Raw genomic sequence first — 19,799 nt, forward strand, 5'->3', positions numbered from 1 at the left:
CAAAATTTTTCAACTTGAAATTGACCAACTCAAATCTGAAAACAAATAGCTCAAATCTGCAAATGATCTCATTTTGTCCAACGTGGAAAGTCTTAAAAAAAATGATCATTTACAATCAAAGATTTTTAAATTAACAAATAAGTTGGACAATTCTCTCAAAGAGCTCAATAAGTTTGTTTTAGACAATCAGTCAAAAGAACTTGTTTAGCAACAAAAGATTTCTGAGCTTAACCATGAGTTGCGAAATAAGTCCACCATTTTTTAGAGCAAAGTTGAAGAAGAAAGAACAAATTTTTGTGCTCAAATCAAGTGTCTTGAAGACAAATGTTTGCAATTTCAGTTAAACGAAACATCTTTGACAAAGAAAATTTTTGACCTTGAGATTGAATTGCAAACACAAACCAAATCTTTTCAAAGTCAAAATCATTGTTTTGTCTCTTCTAATCCATCTAAAGAAGTTGTTGAAGTTTGCACTCAACCTAATTGTCCTATATGTGAAGTTGTGAATTCCCATGTGCAAACTAATTGTGATGTTATTGAGACCATTAAGACCTCAACTCAGACTAATCTTGATTGTGTTTGTGACAAGATTGAGGCATCCAAAAGCTTTCCAAAACCGAATTCATCCAAACCAAAAGTTGATGTTCCAAAGAAGGTTTACACGAGTAAATCTTCTAAACCTCTTGAAAGAAAGTTTTCTCAGTTTACTAATTACCCCTTGCAAAAGGGTAAGAAGTACACTAAGAAACCAAATTTTAATGGAACAACTACTTTTGTCTCTTTTCTATCCTTCGAGGATAATTTATCACACATTTCTCAAGCAAAATCTCAGTTGACTAAATCTAAATGGAAACCGATTTCTAAAGATAAGTCAGTTGAGTCAAAATCATTCAAATATTCTTTTTCGGAACTTTTTGATGTTGCACCAAAACCTGTTAAAGCAGTTGTGCAAAAAGTGAATGATTTTGGTTCGAAAAATCATTTTTCAACTCCATCTCCCAAGATTGGATGTTTTTCGAAGAATTCAAATTATTTTTCACCGTTGCTTCCACGCAAACTCTTTTCAACTAAACCACCAGGTTTTAGTTCTCCGTGGAATGCAACTTTGATTCATCAAATTGATGAGACTTACATTTGGTCTTTTATCAAGTTATAAACCGTTGGGCCCAATCTCAAATGGGTTCCAAAAGTAATTTCCAAGTGATTTGATGAAAAGTGACTTATACACACATCAGTCTATAACCCGTGCTAAAATCGTTTTCGTAATTTCTTTATTTTAGAAAAATCCAAAAAGATTTTTAGTTTTCTCATTTTTAGAAAAATCCAAAAATATTTCATTTTCTTATTTAAAAAAAAAAAATCCAAAAAGATTTTCTAGTTTTATCATTTTATTTACTTTGTCTTTTAGTTACTCACAAAGTATTGGGATGAGATGCAAGGCATCGAACGCCTTTGTGTACTGCCTTTGTAGTCTCATTTTTAATGTTTGTGAGCAACTTTCAAACCTTTTAACTCACCCGTTATATGCAAAATCTTTGTTCAAATCATGCATATATTTAGGGGAGTTTGTTTATAAAACCAAAACTTCCAAGTTTTCAAACTCTTTTGTCATATTATTAAACACTTTGGATGATTTTTAAACCATTTTCGATCATCTCTATTGAAGTTCGGTGTTAGATTTGCACACGAGAGTTTAAGCCACTCATAAAATCTCCATGATCTTGTCATCGCCGATGAGATCTAACCCCAGAGTTAAAATCTCAATTTTAGATTGTGAGGGTTTATGAGTGTGGTGATATTTGTGCAAATAGGACATGAGGGAGTAGTCAAAAAGTGAGAGGTTACGGTGAAAATGATGATGTGAGAAAGGGCTAAAAGAAATGAAAGCCCTCCCCAAAATTCTCAAAAAGTCGGGTTAACACGTTTCTATCTGATTTCATTTGTTGATTTCTCGATATTGAAGAAGACTTCATGGACCCAGTGAAGCATTGCACATCTTTACCTAACCACTCAAGTATTTCTTAACAAATGCTTGTTTTATTCTCACGGAGATTTTCACATTTCTATCGACTCTTCATTTGAAAGTTGTTGATATTGAAATAAGGGAGACACTCTGCTCCGGTCCCCGACTTCATTTGATCACTATTGAGTCTAAAGCGTTCTTAAAATATATTTCATTTGACTAGGACACAATGAGTCATTATATGTCTTTTAGATATCTATAGATAAAGAGAGAGAGGTGTGAAAGTAATAGCTTTATGTTATGGCCGCCCCCCGGAGGGTTTAAAAGTCATCGGTGCTGGAACGGCTACAATTGCTTTAGCTGGAGCTGCAGTCGGAATTTGTGACATTGCATATCTTTGTGATATTGCTAGAACATTCGTAGTGATATCATATTATTGATATTCCACAATAATCGAATAGAAATCCTACCAATGCTAACATCTTTTCCAACGTTGAACGTAGGTCTCACATTTTCATTTTATGAATTTGTTGAGTAAACGAGAAGTCTATATGACCTCAGATTTATTTCCCAAAAGTCTTTGAGGATACTAAGACATGGTTATCGAACGCCTTTGTGACACTAACCATGAATTACATTCTTTAAAGCAATCTATCGATTGAAAAGCCATAGACCGAACCATTTAGAGATAAGCTTTGTGCATTTCTCGATGATAATGGGAAGTCCTAAAAATAGTAATCGTATTTTTAGGCCACACCATTAATCCTTTCGATTTTTGGTTGTGTTAACGGATCATTTTTATCCGGATTTCATTTCTCTTCACACAAACACAAAGAACACAAACACCATATAACAATCTTTTTCCAACAACGCAACCTCAAATTCTAGTTCACCAATAGGTCCATTGGGAATTGGATTGGGATAAGATGTTTGATTGTTGTTTGTTGTCATCTACCATTTATGCTATCAATCATCATTGTATGATGAACATATTTCACATATTCATCATAATGGGGAGAAATGATTAAATGATTGATAGATAGAGTTCAAGGTATTAGGTAAAATATGATTGGTAGATATTGTTTTTGTTTGGTTGTTCAAAGGATTATTAGTTTAGGTGAAGAGAGTGATTGTGATAGGTTAAAAGATTGTTTCGAGATTGAGATGTTTCAAGATGATTATTAGTTGTTGAAAGTACATGGTCGATTATGGAAAGATTTATTGGATAAATGACCATTGTTTGATAAGTAAAAGAATTTGAGATTGTATAATGATTGAGAAGAAAGGAAAAGTTTGAGATTAAATGGTTTGGATAGTTAAGATCATTCATAGTTTGAGGGGGGCATGAGTAAAGTCAAAAATTGTTAAATATGCTCCGAAACGATTGTTTGTTCTGGGGGAAACAAGAAATTTGAATATAATTCATTTAGTTGATAAGATGCTCCAAGATAGTTGATTGTTTGAGGGGGAGCAAGTGTTAATTGATCAAAGGATTAAATGCTCCAAGATGATTGTTTATTCAAAGACAAGTTCGATCAAGAAATGAAGAGTTAAAGTCAAACCAAGCTTCCGCAATGCCAAGAGAATTCAAGATAACCTAGCTTCCGCGATGCCAAGAGAATTCAAGATAACCAAGCTTCCACAATCTAAAAGAATTCAAAATCTAAACCAAGCTTCCACATGCTACTCAATATCAAGTTACTTCTCCAAGCAACATCAAGTTGAAATCAACATTTGAAAGTTCAAGTTGTGAAAGCTCAAAAGCTACTTAAAGATTTCAAAGATGATTCCAAGTATTCAAAGTTGCAAGAGAAGATCAAGCTTTAGAAAGTCATCGTCAAGAATTTATGTTTGTTGGGAAGATTCAGGTCAAGGTTGATACAAGACGTTGAAGACAATGAAAAAGCTTCAAAGTCCAATCAACATTGAAGATTTTCAATAAATGGGCTCATCATGTTTATTTAAAGACTGAAGAGGATGCAACATTTACAATTCAACACCAAGGGGGAGATTGTTAAAATTATAAATGGTGATAAATTATAAATTAGTTATTGTGGAAGGGGTTTTAGTATTAATAGGATGATATGTATATAAACCCCTTAACCACACCACTTGTAATAAGCCTTTAATAATTAATCCCATAGTTCATTCTCTCTAACTTTACTTTCTCTCTTTAACTTCATCTTCCACCCCCCATCACCCTAACACACTCAAACATATATTCCACCATTGTTATCACTATTAAGCTCAATTTTACTTAATTACAATTACTAGAAGACAGTTCTTTTCTTTTAAAATATCTTTCCATTTATCTAGCAAATAAAAATAAATAAATTATGTATGTATTGTACAAATACACAATCTGTTGCTTTATTTTATTAACTAATACAAAGAAAATCAACAATTTAGAAACAAGGCAACAACTAATAATGCTTTTAATATATCAACAACTTTAATAATCTATTCAGACTATATATTCATATTTTGGTACTAACTAATAGAAAAAAATCAATAATTTAGATTTCTAGGGTTTACAAAATTATGAGTTAAGTTAGAATTTCCACTTACCTTCACCAGAAAATCAGAAGCAAAATTCAATACTTGAGTACATGATTGAAGGAAGGAGAAAAAGTTTAAGAAGGAGATCAGTGATCACCACGAGCGCTATTTGTTTTAGTCTATTACTATTGAGTTTTGTTTTTTTCTTTTCCCACATACGCACAATCAATTTTTAGGGAAAATATCATATATGCCACTATTAAGCTCTTAAATATCACATTTAGACAATTAATTTTTGAAATATCATAAAAGCCATTATCAAGATTTAAATATATCATAATTATCCAAATAGTTAAATTTAATCAATTTAAAACATTAAAACTCCTAAAATTATTAAATTACATTTATAAATTACAATTATAACCTTTCTCATTTAACCCACAATTATTTAGCCCCATTTTACGATCTACATAACAAATAGGGAATCCCTAATTACATAACGCAGAGATCACAATTCGCGCCTCAAATTCCCGCCCTTTTTCTTCCCTAAATATCGATCAAATAGTTGGATGAATATCTATTTATTTGTCAGAAGCCCTACTCTTGATCATACTAAGCCAGTACCTGTCTTCTCTGAAGATCATTTTATTTGGTAAGTTATATATATATATAGTTATGCTGTTGTTAAAGATGGATTCCCAAATTTGATTCATACTACAATTGATAATATTGATACTTTAATTTTGACAAATAATTTCTTTATAGCTACTTTATTTGATGAGATTGTGTTGATATGGTTTTGGTAAAAAAACAGAGACGTCATGTATGCTGTAAGGATGGGTTGATAATTGTACAAACATTTATATGTTGGACTAGGCACATTCATGTTTTTACAGTACTAAATTTTCATGTTTGTTATTATGTCCATTATCGAGTTGAGTTTTTGCATCAACCATGACTGTCAGTCTAGCATTGGTAGATTGTTTTTGATTTTGATTTGAATTTAGAGTAATGTCATTCTTTGTATAAAGGGTAAAATGTCATAAAAAAAAACATTTTTGGCTTGGTTTGATGTGTGTAAAGACACTACAAGATTAACCATTGTACTTTGTATTGTATTGCAGAAAGTTGTAATACCGAATAACATTGAAAATGGATAATGATGTAGATATGGCTGAATCGTATAAGCCAAGATGGGAAAATATGGCCGAATCACCGATAATTGAGTATGTTTTTATGATTTCTTTGAACATCATTTGTTTGTTTATTGTTGATTTATAACACTATTAATGTATAATTCTTATATTTAGGCAAGTACCATCTAAGTATAAGCTCAAACTAAAATATGGACGCTATTTTAGGCCAGCCAAGAACTCATGTAGGAAAATATATCGTTTTGGCTCTCAAAAATGTATCCGTATTGACACATGCTCATACAACTTGAATCAACTACAAGATGAAATTAGCAGACTTTATATATCCAAGAGCAACCCCGTCTTCTCAACTGTTTTTGTTGACAAGAATGCCACACGACAATCTTTTATTGATCTTGATTCCGATGACAACTTCATGGTTATGCTTAGCATGTACGAGAAAGAGAAAGAAGTAACCATTTATGTGACAACAGATAACAGCAGTAGGACAATTGAATTACAAAAGAGGTACATACACTGTTTTTACGTTTAAGGACAACTATATTCAAGTCACTAACAAAGTAATTTTTTTGTACAGTGCTCAGGATAAAGTTGTTGAAACAGATGATGAGGATGAATCAGATTATTGTCCAAGCGAAGAGAGTTATCACAGCCATCTTAGTTCTGACGGTGAAGGTGCGATGTTGAATTATGAAGGCGAAACGGACTCATTTAACCATAAATGTCCAACGATTAAAGTGAACTCTTAAGTTTACAAACGCAGTTGCTTTCAAAAGAGCTTTGAACCATCATGCAATCACAAATGAGTACGATTACTTTATAGTGAAAAGTGATCCAACACGCTTCATTGCAAGATGTAGAAACATGGAGTGCGACTGGAGAATACATGCTTCTACCATGCAAGATGAAATTACTTTTGAAGTAAGTATATAACTTTTTTAAAATTTACAACTTAAATGCTAGTTATGCTAATACAAAAAAAAAACATATTATGTAGGTGAAAACAATGGTAGAAGCTCATTCTTGTACTCGAAGCAACAAAGGCGGTAATAACCGTGCCACACAAGGATGGGTTGCTGGTATAGGTTCAGACAAGTTAAAATCAGATGGGGATGTCACTCCTGCAGAACTTAGGAAATGGATTTTGGAAAATTTGAAACAATGTGGGTACCATATTTGAAAGTCTTTAGATGGAAGGAACAAGCTTACACTGATATATATGGTAAGTGGGAAGATTCATTCATTAAGATGGATGATTTCAAAGCGGAACTACTAAATAAGAACCCGGGAAGTGTTGTTGAGATTGACTTTGAGAAAAAAGGTGACAAGAAACACTTCAAGAGGTTTTTTATATCATTAGCAGCTTGCTCTAAAGGGTTTCTAGCTGGTTGTCGTCCTTATATTGGTCTTGATGCATGTCATCTTAAAGGGAAGTATAATGGGGTACTAGCTGCTGCCACGGGAATTGATGGTAATAATTCAATATTCCTAGTTGCCTATAGTGTGCTTGAATCAGAGATTACTGCATCGTGGACATGGTTCCTTGAGTCGCTAAAAAGAGCAATTGGGACACCAGACGGTCTTGTCATCTCATCTGACATGCAAAAAGGGTTAGAAGTAGCTATTAAGCATGTTTATCCTAATGTTGAGCATAGAGAATGCATAAGGCACTTGTATAGCAACTTTAAGAAACATTTTCGTGGTGACTTCTTCTACTCTAACCTATGGGGTGCTGCATTAACATACCATTCCAGTGAGCATGATAGATTTATGAAACAAATTGCTGGTTTGCGTGAAAATGCGATTACATATCTTACTCAGAACCATAATAAGATATGGAGTCGAAGCAAGTTTGGCACAATATCCAAGTGTGATTATATTACCAACAATATCTCTGAGGCATTTAATTCTTGGATAGGAAAACTGCGTTATAAGCCGGTGTTGGATCTCGTTGATTCCATTAGGGAAAAAATGATAAAACGATTTGATAAGAAAAGAAGGATTGTAAAAAAATGGAATGGCACTTTAGTTCCTAAGGCAAAAAGTTATCTCAATCAGATCTCCAAGGCAAGTATATTGATCTATAAGTATTATACTAATTTATACTCTCATCATATACATATATCTCCTCAATGTTTATATTTCTTTCTTTTTTTACTTGTAGAACTTGGGTGAATACAAAGTTTCAAGAACCGGTGATACTCAAGCCAAAGTAACATATAAAACAAAACGTTATGAGGTTAATCTTCTTGAGACAAAATGCAGTTGTCGGTTGTGGCAAGTTAAAGGTCTCCCTTGTGTACATGCAACAGCTTTGATTGCTTTCACAAGAGATAGTGATTGGGACAAATATGTTGATCCATATTTCTCCATTGAGAAATTTAAGGAAGCATATGCTTTAGATTTTGGTACAATATTTGGGAAAGATCAATGGGTACATATAGATACAGAGGAGAAGATATACCCGCCTATTATTAAACGCCCTCCCGGAAGACCGAAAAAAAACAGAATTGTATCACGAAACGAACCCAAAAGGAGAAGTCATAAGTGTCCGCGATGTGGTCAGTTTGGACACCGTGAAAAGACATGCAATAACGCATCATCTCAAAGTTCTGATCAATATGAAACATCTGAAGCACATAATAATAAAAGGTTACTTCATTTTATGTTTTCTCTATTTACAATAATATATAATTTGTGCTTATAGAATGCTATGAACTGTTACTTTATTAGGAGACGAGGAAAGAAGAGGAAAGCTCATGAAAATGGTGCAGATTAAGGGTTGATATGAAAAGGCTCGTGAATAGAGTTAGTCTTCTTTTTAGAAGTAATACACTTCGGTTCTACTCTTATTTTTTTTTTCCAGATTCACTTTGTTATCTTTGACATTTTTTTGTTGGTTTACATACCAAAACGTTCTGTTTTCTTTGAGATATTCCATTGGTTTAAACGCTTAAACAATGGCTTTAAATAAGTTGCTGCGTAATGTATTTGATTTTGATCATCCATATTAGTGTTGTTAGATGTGGCAAGTTTGAACATGTTCTCAATACTAAGTTTGTTGAGATTTTCCATTAGCATGTCAGAAGGTCCTATATATGACATGTTCTTTTAACACTATCATTCATGTTCTTTTAACTCTGCGTTGTATGTTTTTTTTAAGGCTTTGATAAGGGAGGATCACTTAAAGCTTAGAGGTGGTCGTGGGGAAAGACACTAAGGATTTCACTTCCTGTGTATAGTGTAATTGGTAGTTATATAATAAAGGGTATAATTGTAATTTGGAAATGTAATTTAATAATTTTAAGTGTTTTAATGTTTTAAATTAATTAAATTTAACTATTTGGGTAATTATGATATATTTAAATCTTAATAATGGCTTTTATGATATTTCAAAAATTAATTGTCTAAATGTGATATTTAGGAACTTAGTAGTGGCATATATGATATTTTCCCCAATTTTTAGTATGGGGATTTTTATTTGTTGGGCTGAGTAAGGGGCATTGAAACTTTTGGGCTGGGGCACACTTAAAGAACTTGGGCTAATACTGAAAAACTTAGACTAGTAAACTGATAATTATCTGGGCTCTATAGGGGGCATTACTACATCCGCCCCTGTGTGCGTGTTTAGCTAGGATCCGAGTTTCTAACCATCGTTTCATATTACCAAAATATATTATGCCCATGGTAAAGATTTTTTTTTTTTTTACACATTGGGCTGATTCTTTTTTCTACTTATTAAGTGTTGAATGTATAAATAATATCTTTATGCATTAAGTAAAAAAAGAAGGTAATTGACGTTTATTTTTGTTTATTAAGTCATAAATGAACATGAAATTTGACTGAATGTATTAAGTTCTTAGTTATTAAGTCTATTAAAAAAATAGGGCCTTAGTATAATAATTTGTTTCTAATTTGGTAAAGGCTAGTAACATTAAGCTAAGGATCAATATTTAACTTTTAACCTTAGGTAATTTATTTGCGTTTCACTTAATAGAAAAGGAAATGGTTGGATGGGGTTATAAGAACGACAGTTTGGTGTATATGTCTCGCAAAAAATGAAGTTATCTTTAAAGGCAAACCACATGATGTCGCTAACATTAAATCAAGGTCTTATCTATGGATAAATTAATAGGTCAAAGTTTAGTGTTGTATGGTGTCTCTGAAATATGGTGTAACTGAAACTCTTAGCTTTAGTCCCTAACTAGTATAAGTTGCATGTTATTTTGGATATTAATAAAAGTTTAGTAGTTCAAAAGAAAAAAGATTTGAAGTTAAAAATAGAAAGTTCATTGCAAAAATCATCCCTATAGTTTGTTATAAATTGCAGGTTTCATCCATGTTTTTCATAACTTACGTTCTTGATCTTTGATTTTAGAGCCCTATTAAAGGAGGTGGGAGTGGTTGCGGTGAACACCTCGGGGAACTCCGGCCCCGCGTGGGCACACTGCCGCCGGTGGCTCGGGGTGGGGAAAAGGGGGAGGATTTTGGGCTCGCTACACCGAGGAGAGAGAAAGAGAGACATTGTAGGTGGGCCAGCACGCAGCAGAGAGGGGCGAGTGGTTGTGTGACACGTAGACAAGGGATGGTTTTGCTTTTGTGCTGCTGCCATCCAAACAAAATGAAGAAAAAGATGGCTGCTTTTGTTTTTTCTTTTCTTTTTTATATAGTATTTGAATAATTAGGTAAGATATTCAATTTAAACCCTTTAAAATATCATAATATTTGAAAATGCTATATAACTTTTTAGACTTCTATAGTATTTTAAGTTAGGATTTTTTAAGTATGATATATGTCGTTTTCTAAAATAACAAAATTTTATTTATTAAATTTTATATAGTTTGTGATTTTGTAGAGTAAAAATAAATGGAAATAAAAAAGATGATGTGGAAATTGGGGTTGGGGTGAGTGGCGTCAACATTTTGGGGTGATTTGAGGTGAATTGGAGAAGTTTAAGGTGGAAGGTTTTTATTGGAAGATGATGATGTGGAAATTTGGGGAAGTTTGTGGAATTGGTAACCACTCCCACCCCTAACCGTTTATTTATACTATATTATAAATCAGATTTTCCCTAGATTTTCAACATTGAACTTGAAATTTTCAATATTAATTTTAAGTATTTCCCCAAAATGCCCCTCCTATCTATTCTATATTTATCTAAAATAACTATAATACCTTTTCCCTCTTTTCAAATCTCAACCAATCATCTTTTTTTCTCTCTCATCCATAAATCATTTATTCCTCCAATTCATTCAAAATCTTTTATCTTAAAAACCGTACATCGATAAATTATAAAAATTGTATGGGTGTTCTTAAAACTTCATGCTCTTTCATTATAGATGTCATGCGATATACTTTCGACAAATTTTTAAATCCGAGGGCGGAGCCCGTACGGCTAAGGCATTTGACTATCATACTCTATGACATATCAACTCCTATAACCTATCATACTCTATGACCTAGGTATCACCCCACCATCTTACCGCCGTAACGCACGAGTACCTACTCTCGTATACTAAAACGTTGACTTTTTAACCATATTTTTTAACTGTTGGACCAAAAGGGTAGTTGGAGATTAAAACCCTAATCATAAAAGCGATGAAATCTGAATTTTTTGATAAAACCGCAGGACGACTTTTTAATTAACTTAAAAAAGAAATTATATCGTCGAACCACGTGTAAACTCCCGTAAAACGACAACATATCACACCGTTAAACCATACACACACAAACTCTCCATCTTTCCAATATATATAAACTTTCCAAAAAACTTCAAAATATTCTCATTTTCTCTCTACAAATGAAAACTTCAAGGCTACTCTTCCCACTCTTTCTCTCTCTTGTTCTAATCTCACTATCTCCGGCCACCGGAGCAAACCACCCTAAGTCTCCGTCAATTGATGCCAGAAAGCTCATCAGAAACCTCAATTTGTTCCCCAAACACTCCGTTAACATCATCGATGATGATGTCACTAACCGTTCGTCAGTTGGCCGGATTGTTGAGAAACCGTTTAGGTTTCCTAATTTTATTGGCGGTGATGGTGTCTCAGTTGAAGAATTAGGTCATCATGCTGGATATTATCAGATTCAACACTCTAATGATGCTCAGTAATATACATATACCATTACATACTGATCCTATATATATATATACACGCTTATATATATATTGTTTATTACTGTTTTAATTTTAATGATTTTATGAATGATTATGTAGTGGATTATGAAGCATTTTGAGATTATTTGATTTTATGTATATTTTGTTGTTTTTTGTTTGTGAAATGAACTTATATAAATGTGAATTAAATTATTATGAAACCGGATGCGAAGATTAGTATTATTGATTTGTTGTAAGGTATAAGATGGAAAGCATGTAGTGTGACAAATAATAATAACTCTTTAGGGCCTGTTTGGGTTAGCTTTTAGTGAATTTGCTAATCAGTCTTAGCTTTTTCAACACTTATGGTCATTATTATTAGTGTACAGATATTTATGTATGGATCCGTGTCAAATGAGTGCTCTTGGAAAATAACTTGTCTGCATATAACATATGTTATATAAACGAGCATTTTAAGCACACTAAAAGGCGATTTCCAGCTGTTTATGGTGGTTTCTAATGGTATTTTTCTAAAACATTTTTGGAGGTTTCTGGTGCAAGAGAAGGTGTTTAGTAACATGGATATGAATAAATGTGGATAGTGTTCGGTAACATGAATATGAAAATTGTGAGTTCGCTCTGTGTGATTGTTAGTGATGAATTATGATACTTGATACTATCATAGATGAATAACAATTTATTATGTACCCTGTGGTTTATTTGTCATCTATGCACATGTGTGGCTTGTTTGTTACTTTCGGAAGAGTTTTTAATTATCATTTTTAGAAATTTTTCTGGCATGTTATAATGGTCTTTGGGTTTTGTGTAGGATGTTCTACTTTTTCTTCGAGTCACGGAATAGTGAACATGATCCTGTTGTTATCTGGCTATCTGGAGGACCGGGTTGTAGCAGTGAGCTTGCACTTTTCTATGAAAATGGTCCTTTCAAAATTGGTGATAACTTAACTCTTGTTTGGAATGAGTATGGGTGGGACCAGGTAAGAGTTTCTTGGCTGAGTATTAGTCTTCAATCGTTATCCTTAGGAAATGCCAAAGATGATATTATCGTACTCGATTACCTTATGGTTCATTTTTCTATTGCTATGTTTATTGAATAAAAATGTTTCTCAATAATTCAGCATATAACTTCTTGTAAAATTAGATGACACATAATTAATATTACTTGCTAATGTGTTATACGTCATTGTCAATTTGTCACTCATTTATATGTGTATTGTAGCTAGTGAAAGCTAGGACCTCGCATTCAGTATTCAAACTGATGTTATGAGAGTTCATTATCATATTGGTGCAAGTTTGTGAGTGTATTTACCATCATACTTTGATAACGACACTCAGGGAATTTAGTAAAAGATTTTGTGTCGAGTAATTCAAAAGTTTCTGGATATCGGGTCGCTGTTGTATGTTTTTTGTAATGATGATGAAGTTGAGTTTTAAACTTTTATGTTTTTCAAATTTTTTTCTTTAACGACTTACAAGACATGTATATTCTGTGCACAGGCATCAAACATATTGTTCATTGACCAACCTACTGGTACTGGCTTCAGTTACAGCTCTGATAAAAGTGATATTCGTCATAATGAACAGGATGTGAGTGATGACTTGTACGATTTCCTACAGGTCTGTTGCTTTTCTTTCTTGTTTGTGTATTTGAATATGTAAAAGACTATTACCTATGACTGTTGTTTAGTGACTGATTTCCTCTTGGTCCTTGCTATCATAATTGCTGTAGTCTTTAGCTCTAGAGTTGTACTTCATACTGGTTATGTTTCAGGCATTCTTTGCAGAGCATCCCAAATTTGTAGAAAATGACTTCTATGTTACTGGAGAATCATACGCTGGCCACTACATTCCTGCTGTTGCTGCTCGAATCCACAAAGGAAACAAAGCTAAGGAAGGAATACACATAAACTTGAAGGTATCTCTATGTGCTTTAAGGAGACATCAGTATCTCAGTTGACTTGGTGTATTTATTAATTGAGTTGTTATTACAGGGATTTGCAATTGGAAATGGACTCACTGATCCAGGAATTCAATATAATTCTTACATAGATTATGCATTGGACATGGGAATCATAAAGAAGTCTCAATCTAAGCGCATCAAGCTGATAGTTCCAGTGTGTGAAGCTGCGATAAAGCTTTGTGGTAATCTTGCATCACTTTTTTTATCCTACACATGCACACACATTGGTGTTCTGCGTCACATTTACAAGTTGATTATCTGATCATTGCATTTTACAGGGTAGATATTTAGTTTCAAATGTTTGGCTAGTCAAATCTGATTCCGATTATCTAGTTATTTTTGGATAAAATAATAAATATACGATTAGCTGCAACAGAACTGAAAATAGAGGATTTGAAAATTATTATATATTCTTAGGAAGACTCTTAACCCTGTTCCCATGTACAGAAACTTTTTAGAGTTCCTCACTGCAGTTCAGAGAGAACATTGTCATCTGGGTAAACAGAGCTTGGAAGATGAGAATATTATTATTGTTCACTGAAGGTCAATAAGTAGGTTTTGGAGGTTTTTGGTTTTAGCGATTGAAATTTGTACTGCAAAACCTAGGAGGGGCATGAGACTCTTACCGAAAAAAGAATTTTTGGAAATATAGATGGCATTTAAAAAAAGTTAGAGATTTATTGGTGAACATTATTAGCCTAAGAGATAATACTATGATTGATGGTGAATTAATTTTCATACACGTCTATAAGTCCTTTTTGGCCATTTCACATTCTCACTTATTAATATTCTTGAATAATCATAGTTTGAGCCAAACACTGGATACTAATTATCATAATACTATGATTGATGGTGAATTAATTTTCATACACGACTATAAGTCCTTTTTGGCCATCTCATTTATTAATATTTTTGAATAATCATAGTTTGCCAAACACTGGATATCTAATTATCACAACCTCAAATGGCAGATGTACCTCTAAACGCTGTCTTCTGCTGTCTCTGATTGTTATATCTACTTTACTTGATTCTCATTATTTTATATCGTATAATCATTTTGAAGATGCAAATGTTGAGCACCTCCATAATTGTTAGGTTGTTTATATGACTTTCTCCCTGATTTTACATAGTGTGACCTTTAACATTTATGTTGGCTGCTTCCCTGTTATGATATTTGATATATTCTTCTGCTTTCTTTACAGGCACTGATGGAACACTCTCTTGTATGGCCGCATACGTGGTTTGCAACACCATTTTCAGTTCAATCACTTCTATTGCTGGCAATATCAATGTAAGGAAGTAGATTGGTTTTCTGTTAACATCTAATTTTTGATTGTATATAAAATTTATTTATGTGGAAACTTTTCATGAAATGAGTGCCTAAATACGAGAATCACTTTCTGTTTGCATCAGTACTATGATATTAGAAAGGAGTGTATTGGCAGCCTCTGTTATGACTTCTCAGACATGGAGACACTTCTTAACAAGAGATTTGTTAAGGAAGCTCTTGGAGTTGGGGATATTGAATTCGTTTCGTGCAGTACTACTGTGTACCAGGCTATGCTTATGGACTGGATGAAAAATCTTGAAGTTGGCATTCCTGCTCTCCTTGAGGATGGGATTAAGTTGCTCATATATGCTGGAGAATACGACCTCATTTGTAACTGGCTTGGTTAGTTAGTAATGCACACCATTTCTCAATCCCAATGTTTTTATCTAGTAAAGGTATAGTATCTTATTGATGAATCTTGTTTATGTTGCTTGTAAAAATTAGGTAACTCAAGGTGGGTTCATGCTATGGAATGGAATGGTAAGGAGCAGTTCAATGCGTCTTCTGAAGTTCCTTTTGTAGTATCTGGATCTGAAGCAGGCTTACTCAAAAACTATGGCCCACTCAGTTTCCTCAAGGTATGCTTTTCTCACCTGATCAGTGCTGCAAGTTGTTTTTCGTTTGAAACAGATCGGGCTCACCTGACAAACATTCTTGTCCAAAATGTTTGAACACTTAATGTGTCAAGTACGATCAGTATTGTGAGTTGTTTTTTAGATTATCTTTTAGGTGAAATGGAATTAGAAGGATTTATGTAGTAAATATACTTTGGGCAACTGTCTACCCATTTTCTTTCTCGCTTTACAAGTTTGGCCTGTTAGAGATAAAACGTTCAAAACAACATGCCATTTCTAAGTACATATTGGTTGAAATTGTCGCCTCTAATCCCTTCTTGGTTGTTAAGTTCACTTTCATTAAGACCTGGCTGGTCATGGTAGGCAAGGTTAAAATAAACCATGTTAATCATAAAACGTGTTGTTTACGACGATATACTCTTATACTCTTATAGAAACTGCAACCTTTTTTTTTTCTGAAAGTTCTCGTGTCAAAAGTTATGTATATATCCTTTATTATCGCTAGAAATAAGTTGGTAATACTACTTGTGGGCTGCATCATCTCTTTATATGTCTTTGTTGAAGGTAATCTAAATATATTTGACAACTGATCAGATAGACATTTTGTAACGCGTGTCATGTAAAAATTTTTAGTTTTATGGGCTAAGAGATGAAGTAATTTTTATGCTGGAGTGTTATGAAAGTTAAAAATGTAATGTAGAGCATGTTAAGCCTTTAATTAAAGTTAACTATAGAGGTAAAAAGGTAAAATTATGCTTACACAAGTAATGTTGTACTATTTCCATCTTTTATCAGAATACACTAAATGTAACATTCTAAATGTTAATGTATTAGTTTCATATCAGACTCGTGTGCAAATCATGTCATTGGAAATTTGGAATGGAAACTTTGTAGTTTTTGCTTTGTTATATAGAACCTAGTGTACTAATGGATATTTTTCGGTGGGTGTATTGTAATGGCAAAACAGGTTCATGATGCTGGTCATATGGTTCCTATGGATCAGCCCAAGGCTGCTTTGGAAATGTTAAAGAGGTGGACAGAAGACTCGCTATGTGAAACTGCAATGGAACCCAAATCTCTGGTCTCCTCCATCTAATGTGTAATGGCGGTTTGCATGGTCTGTTGTTTGTAAATAATGCAGGTTGTCTTCCCTCAGAACTATATAGACTGTAGTCAACCTAGTTGCACCATAAGAGTAGAACACACTGAGCCTCTTTTTAGCTGGTTTCTCATTTTATGGAATGCAAACGTTCTAGTCAAATCATAGATCCATGTGCTTGCAGTTGATGTTATACTACTTTTCTGAATGTCATGGTATCTGAAAGGTTACGGACCTTTGATGTTGTCTTAGTTTTTGTTGTGATATTATACGAAATGATGTTAACCAGAATTCGATACATATAAAGTTGAGCTCTGTAAAATGCAGATTGTTTTAACCAAAAACAAAGACTTGGTCATGTAACAAAGTTCAATACTGCTATAGTATTAGTAGTATTGAACTTTTTTACATGACCAAAAATATCCATTAGTACACTAGTGTAGGGTTTCTAGCTCTGGGTGGTTGGGTACAGCATTATAACAAAAAGTATATTTTTTTTTCTGCTGTTAGCAGCATTTTTATGGTTACTGCAGTAAAATATCGTTTTAAAACAGCTCAAGTTTAGTATCATACTTGGATCTTGTCTAATAATAGCTGTGAAACAAACTGGTGTCATGATATTTCTTTCTTCATTTCTACTACAGTCGATATATTTGTAATTGGATAGATGAATCTTTATTTTCTATTAGACCATCTTTAACCTATCACAGTGACTCATCACATTGAATCACTTTTATCATTAACCCCCACACTGAAAACTCAATTTGTTGATGTCACATTATCATTTATATCAATATTAAAAACTACATTATATTAAATTATAAAACACTTTATATAAATTAGAAAGCATATCATATTAATAAAAAGTATTTAGTTAATTAAGAATTAAAACGTAAAATAAAATTTAAAAAAAAACTCGTATGAATGATCTGCTCTTAATTAATACAATAGGGGTTTAAAATAAAAAGTATAATATTCAAAGGGGTGTAAATTAAAAATAATATTTATAAATTTATACTGTAATATACTGCAATAAAGAGATAAGTCAAATGGACGAATGAACCAATCCCACATTCCCACCAAACCTTTCTTCTTCTTCTTCTTCGCTGAACACCAAAAAAAAAAAAAAAAACAGTGATTTTATTTATTTTAATGCATCTAGGTTACAAGGAAAAACAAAAAAAACATAAATAAATAAACGGATCAAGAAACCAATACATCAAGAGCAGCAGCGCGGTGGCCTCCACGCTGGGAGGATACGCTGACGAAGACGCCGACGCCTTTAACCGACCGCTTCGAACTTCCGGCGTATTGGACAGAAAACGCCGACAATACGCCAAGCGTTAAAGACGGTCTTACATATATGGTCATTGTAGTATGTTTTATGAGAATTGGTGTTCTACCCATAAATTTTAATTAATGTACCAAAATATACAAGTGTTACAGCAAACTGTACAAATTAATATAGCATAAGTGTCGTACATTAAAAGTGGTGGTACAAATTGTTGGGTTATATAACTATTCATCAAATCAAATCACAAAGCATGCAACGGAAGACAAGATCTATGCAGTTTAATTAATTAACCAAAGTATAGAATATGTACCTTATATTGGAGAGATTAAAACAAGAACAAGGTTTAAAATAACCTTTCTACGATTGCACACACAACGTTGGAACGTACGTATACTAGTACTTGATCACGAACAAACAACCTTTGTTAATACCCTTTCACACGAACCAAACAAAACCCGAAACCCTTTGTTTTTGTGAGGATCGGCCGAAGCCAAGAGAGAGGGAGGAAGAGAGAATTTTAGGGTTTTAGAAAACCTTAATAATTGTGTGTGTGAAAAACTTAAGAAAAAGGTTTGTATTTATAGCCAAAGTTTAACTTGAAAAAACAAGTTTAGGGTTTTCTAAAAACCCTCCATGTTGGCCGCCCCCCTCTAGGAATATTCTAGAGGGTTTCTTAATTTTCATTTAATCACAATTGTCTCCTCCGTTAAGTTCGTCAGTTAAGTACCGTTAACTATTAACATTTAACAGACGACCGTTAGTTTTTCATGATCAAATTAATTAATAAATTACATTTAATATATTAATTAGTTATAGTTACATTCACGTTGAGGTGTGACCCCGTAGGCTTAAATACTTTTCGAACATACGTTCATTTTACGTGATTATATTCTAACAACTCCCACTTGAGCTCGTAACAAATGAAGGTAATAACATTGGTTAGCGTCTAGCAACACGCCAATGCTCCCGAAAACATTTAAGTATAGTTTTAAACGGTTAAGGCATTTATTATCCCTTTGTACCGATACCTTTGTTAAATATGAATATGGATCAAGGTCATTTCATATTATAACGATTATGTTTCTCATTCAATAACTAATTAATGATTACCAAATATAATCGAGAACCATCTGGATTTATTTGGGCACGGCCATGCAAACATCTTTAATTAGTCCTAATGAGGGCGCCAAACGGTATCATACTTTAATTTTAAATTGAAGGAACAAATCCTATATTGACCACACGTGTCAGTCATCATACTTCACGACACTTTCTGAAAATAGCCCTTTATGTACCCCCTTATTCAGGTGAGTTAGAACTACATCTAGTAAGTGCGATTCATACATGCTGACCTACTTGTATCTCAAGTCAAAGGATCAATAAAAGTAACCATTTACGAATTTCACTTAATGACGACAATCCATAAAGTGATAATTCGTTAATGGGGTAGTCCGATATGCATCCACTATGGATATCATGTGAGTTTAGTGGGAACCATCCATTACATATTCCAAGAATATAACCAATCACTCACATTTGTCTTCGTTTAATTATATTCCCATATAACTAATCGACAATGGACAATTTAGAATATTTAATAATATATAAAAATATTAAATAAAATATTCAAGGATTAAACATGCAAATATAGGACACAATTTAATATTGAATGAAATCAAATATATCAAGTACTTTATTTCATTATAGAAAATATAAATTGTTTAACATCCCTTATCCAAATACTGAAACAACAGATTTACATGAAATAACTAGCTAATTTAAGTCCTATGCCCTCGGCATGCCTTTC

The 19,799-nt window shown here is 33.1% G+C and overlaps 2 protein-coding genes across 2 annotated transcripts; both read left to right on the top strand.

The window, feature by feature from the left end:
- The first annotated feature begins 6,864 nt into the window (after nucleotides 1-6,864).
- Nucleotides 6,865-8,395, top strand: LOC122587929 (protein FAR-RED ELONGATED HYPOCOTYL 3-like). The gene is made up of 3 exons (XM_043760082.1): nucleotides 6,865-7,683; nucleotides 7,781-8,268; nucleotides 8,350-8,395. The coding sequence occupies exons 1-3, from the start codon at nucleotides 6,865-6,867 to the stop codon at nucleotides 8,393-8,395; spliced, it is 1,353 nt and encodes a 450-aa protein (XP_043616017.1).
- A 2,990-nt stretch (nucleotides 8,396-11,385) lies between these two features.
- Nucleotides 11,386-16,928, top strand: LOC122589041 (serine carboxypeptidase-like). Its single transcript, XM_043761280.1, has 9 exons — nucleotides 11,386-11,724; nucleotides 12,543-12,711; nucleotides 13,232-13,351; nucleotides 13,506-13,649; nucleotides 13,726-13,876; nucleotides 14,897-14,985; nucleotides 15,108-15,366; nucleotides 15,469-15,602; nucleotides 16,567-16,928. The coding sequence occupies exons 1-9, from the start codon at nucleotides 11,417-11,419 to the stop codon at nucleotides 16,693-16,695; spliced, it is 1,503 nt and encodes a 500-aa protein (XP_043617215.1). The 5' UTR covers nucleotides 11,386-11,416; the 3' UTR covers nucleotides 16,696-16,928.
- The last annotated feature ends 2,871 nt before the right edge of the window (nucleotides 16,929-19,799 follow it).

The sequence above is a fragment of the Erigeron canadensis genome, chromosome 2, assembly GCF_010389155.1.
Source record: "Erigeron canadensis isolate Cc75 chromosome 2, C_canadensis_v1, whole genome shotgun sequence".
In the NCBI taxonomy this organism is placed as follows: Eukaryota; Viridiplantae; Streptophyta; class Magnoliopsida; order Asterales; family Asteraceae; genus Erigeron; species Erigeron canadensis.

Excerpts from the sequence above, each read along its gene's own strand:
- LOC122589041 (XM_043761280.1), top strand. The coding sequence starts at position 11,417 with ATGAAAACTTCAAGGCTACTCTTCCCACTCTTTCTCTCTCTTGTTCTA. Across the intron at positions 13,650-13,725 it reads GAATACACATAAACTTGAAG|GGATTTGCAATTGGAAATGG; the intron begins GTATCTCTATGT and ends TTGTTATTACAG. Across the intron at positions 15,603-16,566 it reads GCCCACTCAGTTTCCTCAAG|GTTCATGATGCTGGTCATAT; the intron begins GTATGCTTTTCT and ends ATGGCAAAACAG.
- LOC122587929 (XM_043760082.1), top strand. The coding sequence starts at position 6,865 with ATGGATGATTTCAAAGCGGAACTACTAAATAAGAACCCGGGAAGTGTT. Across the intron at positions 7,684-7,780 it reads ATCTCAATCAGATCTCCAAG|AACTTGGGTGAATACAAAGT; the intron begins GCAAGTATATTG and ends TTTTACTTGTAG. Across the intron at positions 8,269-8,349 it reads GAAGCACATAATAATAAAAG|GAGACGAGGAAAGAAGAGGA; the intron begins GTTACTTCATTT and ends TTACTTTATTAG.